At 37.4% G+C, this 5,222-nt stretch overlaps 1 protein-coding gene across 1 annotated transcript in view; it reads left to right on the forward strand.

Moving 5' to 3' along the window:
* The window catches only part of LOC106877203 (carboxylic ester hydrolase LipN), a 99,651-nt gene that overhangs the window by 91,069 nt on the left and 3,360 nt on the right, over positions 1-5,222 (forward strand). The window contains exon 8 of the mRNA XM_052973475.1: positions 831-917. Within this exon, the coding sequence (XP_052829435.1) occupies positions 831-917 (87 nt within the window). The remainder of the gene's footprint in view (positions 1-830; positions 918-5,222) is intronic.

The raw sequence follows: 5,222 nt of genomic DNA on the forward strand, positions 1-5,222 counted from the left end.
TTGTATGGGGCTGAGACATGGCGAACAACAGTTAAGTCAAATAAGCAAATACAATCATTCATCAACAGGTGCTTGCGTAGTATACTTAAAATTAGATGTCCCGAACACATAAGCAATATGGAGCTATGGCAAAGAACGAATCAAGTTTTGATTAGGGAGCAAATATTTAAGAAAAAGTGGAAGTGGATTGGTAGCACAATTAGAAAGGACACACCAAATGTAGCGAAAAGTGCTTTACAGTGGAATCCGGATGGATATAGAAAGAGGGGTAGGCCTAAGAACTCGTGGCATAGATCAACACAAAAGGAACTAGAGAAAGGGAGACATTCATGGCAGAGTATAAAGCACAGAAGCAAAAAATTATGCGACATGGAATTCAATTATAAGTGGCATATACTCCGCGTTGGAGGGTTTAAAGACAAGAAAGAACTTAATCTCTTGGTTTCTTTTGCCAATCCACCAAGTTACAGGAGCATAAACAAACCAACTCCAGTGGCCAACTCCAGTGGTGTTGGCAAACACACACAAACAAACAAGCTTCTTTCAGTTTCCATCTACCAAATCCACTGACCAGGCATTGTAGAAGACACTTGCCCAAAATACTACAGTGAGACTGAACCCAGAACCATATGGTTGGGAAGCTTACTGCACGCACACACACACACACACACACACACACGTGCATGTGTGTACTTATATGGTATACTTAGAACTTAGCTTTCACTCAGTGATGAGTGAAACTTACTACATATTTAGTTTATGTATGTGTGATTTTCATTTGTCTCTTTTTTAATACAAATATTCACATATTTTTTGTTTATTTATTGAAGAATATGGGAAGAAAATTCGTGAGAATGGCATAAAATCAAAATCACTTCTGATCAGAGGTGTTGTTCATGGCTTTTTCACCTTACCAGGTAAATTTATTTTACTTTTCCTATGTCAACTAGTTAATTAATTTTGTCACAAACTGAGCATGTAAATTTGTTTGACCTGGTAGAAAAAAAAAATTTAACACAATGATTATGACAGGAATGTTTTTGATTATATTTCTGCTTACACAGGGTAAATATGAAAGTGGAGAACATGTTGGATAATAGTTTTGGTTATATTAACCCTATAACATTCAGATTATTCTGTCAAACTTAATGCTTATTTATTCACATTGTTTTGAACTAATCGTGCATAATTTTGTAGCTTTAAGATTTTGGTGATGTGATTGTTTATTTTTAGAATCACATTGTAGGATAGGTGTGAGAGCCTGGATCTGGCCAGTTCAAATGTAAAATAGGTTGAATATTTAACCTGGTTTAAATGCTGAAGGGTTAAAAGACACTACATCATGGTTGTAATGTCTATAATCAGAAGCCTGCTTGGACTGGGACCTGGGGCTTAAACAAGAATTGTAGAGTGAAATGTCATAAGAATTTAATTTGATGATTGTTTTCAAGGATTTAGAAAAAAAAAGAATCCATCTCAAATCTCACTGTTATATTTGACTGTTTTATTGATGTTTTACATTCTCGTCAGATTCACTGAGTCTCCAAAACTGAAGACATCATCATTATTATTAATATCATTTTAACATTCACTTTTCTGTGCAAGCATGGATTGGACAGATCTTCTCCACCACATCTTTTGATATGTTGCTTTCTTTTGTCATCTCCTCTGTGAGGTTCAGCATCATGAGATCAACTTTCACCACCACTTCTGCCCTTGTTTTTCCTCAATCTGTCTTTCCCAATTGGATCTTCTGATATGTCTCTACTCGTCTGTTATCACCTATAACTAAATTACATGTTCATATCAAGACAGTCTCTATCTCTCTCTCATATTACATCTAATTTCTCATATACTTAGTTGTATTCTCACCTCCTTTGGTTCTGTTGTTCATGCACACTAATACTACATACCCATCTAAGGCGGCAAGTAACAGTTGAGCACTGGAGTTGATGTAACTGACTTACTCCATTTCCTGAAATTGCTGACTTTGTGCAAAAATTTGAAATTAATAACATCCATCTAAGGTGGCAAGCTTGCAAAATTGTTAGCATGCTGCGCATTTTGTCCATTTTTACGTTCTGATTTCAGATTCCACCAAGGTTGACTTTGCCTTTCATCCGTTCATAGTTAATAAAATAAATACCAGTTGAACTCTGGGGTTAATGTAATCAACTAGCTCTCTCCTCTGAACTTCCTGGCCTTGTGCCAAAGTTTGAAGCCAGTATTGCATAACCATCTTGTGAAGAATGTTACCTTCATTTCACTCTAGCTTCACACTTCCTCTGCATTCACTGCTCATGTATTGCTATATATACTTATGATTTACTAGAATGTTACATGTCATATAGGCACAAACAGGTGTGTGGTTAAGAAACTTGCTTTGCAGCCATATGGTTTCAGGTCCACTCACACTGTTTGGCATCTTGGCAAGTGTATTCTACTATAGCCTTGTACTAACCAATTCCTTGTGATTTTGGTAGACAATATCTGTGCAAAAGCCTGTTGTATGTGTGTGTGTCCTATTTTCACTGTTTGACAACTGGTGTTGGATGGTTTATGTCCCTATAACTTGTGATTTGGCAAAAAAAAGACCAGTGGAATAAGTGCCAAACTTAAAAAATAAGTACCAAGGTTGATTTGTTTGATTAGACCTTTCAAGGTGGTGCCCCAGCATGGCCACAATTCAGTGACTGGAACAAGTAAAAGATAACATAATATGGATAACTTTGGAAGTATACTTTTGTGACCCGATATCTTTTATTTTTTATTGTTTGTCATTTGACTGCGGCCATGCTGGGGCACCACTTTGAAGGGTTTAGTCAAACAAATTGACCCTGGGACTTATATTTTGAAGCCTAGTACTTATTATATTGGTCTCTTTTGCCAAACAGCTAAGTTACAGGGATGTAAATGCACCAACACTGGTTGTCAAGTGGTGGTGGGGGTCAAAGCCACATATACACATGATGGGCTTCTTTCAGTTTCCATCTACCAAATCCACTCATGGCTTTGTTCCACTCTTTCAGAAGAAAAATATTTACTTTAAAATAAAATGAAATGAAACAAATTTCTCTTCTGTATAACTCCTCACTTAATAAGTCTGTCATTTACTCCCTCTCCTCCTCATCCTATTCCTCTACTATTCATTCTCTCTCACAGTGTGTAGTGTTCTTTTTCTCATTGCCTATCAACAAAACTAGTATGTGCACTCATCCTGCACCTCTTATTTTAGCTCTGTCTGTATCTCCCTTTTTACTCTCTACCCTCTACCTCTTTATATATGATGTAGAGTAGTGGTTCTCATCCAGGGCTCATATGGCCCCTGAGGGTCCATATAAAATTGTCGGGGATCCACTCAACAAAATAGTAAATCAGAGATCTGCAATAGTGTTTTAAGGGCTTCTGAAAAAATTTTGTTTTAGATGTATGTATTGGTATGTAGTGCCAGAAACAATAAAAGAATTTCGAAAGAAGTTTCTATAAAACTAGTTTTTAAACACTGAATGGCTATGGGGGTCTACCAGAATAAAATAGCAATCAAAAGGATCCTGGAGAAATCAACCATCCAACTATTTGTGGAAGTTAGAAATTAATGTTTTTAGAACACTGAACAAAATATTTAGCATCATTTCTTCCAGCTTTATTTTCAAACTAGCTGGTCCCGTGCCATCAAAAATGACGGTTAATTGTAGTATTTCATATATGTTGGCACTCCGTCGCTTACGACGTCGAGGGTTCCAGTTGATCCGATCAACGGAACAGCCTGCTCGTGAAATTAACATGCAAGTGGCTGAGCACTCCACAGACACGTGTACCCTTAACGTAGTTCTCGGGGATATTCAACGTGACACAGTGTGACAAGGCTGACCCTTTGAATTACAGGCACAACAGAAACAGGAAGTAAAAGTGAGAGAAAGTTGTGGTGAAAGAGTACAGCAGGGTTCGCCACCATCCCGTCGGAGCCTCGTGAAGCTTTAGGTGTTTTCGCTCAATAAACACTCACAACGCCCGGTCTGGGAATCGAAACCGCGAGTCCACTGCCCTAACCACTGGGCCATTGCGCCTCCACTATTACATATATAAATAAGGACAAAAGATAGAATGTGGAAGGTAAATCAAATTAACACACTTGTCAATGTTATCGAGTGGTTGTCTTTTGAGATGTGACATCAATCATTGTTTGTTATTGAAAGAATGCTGGTTCACACACACAAACATACACATACTTCCCTTGTACACACATACACACATATTCACACAGTTGAAATGCTGTTTGATTTTTCTTTTCAGCATCGAATGTTCGTCATCCCATTTTCATTGCACACACACACACATTCACATACAGCTCCTTTTACATATCATCTATTACCCCTTCCTTTCTCATTCAATTGTGACAGAGAAAAACAAAAACATGTGTTATTATAGTAGATTCTGCCAAGGTTGATTTTTGCCTAAGATAAGAGCCAGTAGAAGTGCTGGGTTCGATGTAATCAACTAGTCCCCCTCCCCCAGAATTTCAGGCCTTGTGCTTATAGTAGAAAAGATTATTATTGTTAGGTGATGCAGAGATTGAAACTAATAAATAAATAAAATAAATTAAATGTGAAAAAACCAAGCTAAAGCATCTTGCAATCGTGGGTTATTTCCCTTGCTAAGCTCATATTCCACTGGGTCTAACTCGCTTTGATGAAACGAGCTCCAGTTACGTAGTTAAACTGGCTGTACTTCTTCATTCAATCTGGAGCTCAATACTAAAATGAGAATCATTATCATCATCATGATACTGATTAAGGAATGCTGGTGGCAGCGGTGGAGATGATGTGGTAGTAGTGGCTATCATCATCATCATCATCGCCACCACCACCACCACCACCAGTTCTGTACTGAGCTAATTTACTGTATTATAATACTTAGGCAATTTTCAATTCAGAACTGTTGTGGAAATCACCATCATGGTCATCATCATCATCATTTGGATTCTTTTTCTTTCTTTTTTCCTTAACATTAAAAAAAAAAATTACTGAGGCTATTTTAGACTTGTGTATATCAGAAGGTAGGATCATCATCACATCAATCTATGCTTGCTTTTTGTACTGTCGTGGTTTGGATGGGTTATGATCATCCAGGTTACATGGAGCTACAGTAGGAGACAAGACACTTGCCTAAGATGCCACGTTGGGAAGCAAGCTTCTTAAACCACTGTTTTATTTATATATATA

The sequence above is a fragment of the Octopus bimaculoides genome, chromosome 16 (genome assembly GCF_001194135.2).
Source record: "Octopus bimaculoides isolate UCB-OBI-ISO-001 chromosome 16, ASM119413v2, whole genome shotgun sequence".
Lineage (NCBI taxonomy): Eukaryota > Metazoa > Mollusca > Cephalopoda > Octopoda > Octopodidae > Octopus > Octopus bimaculoides.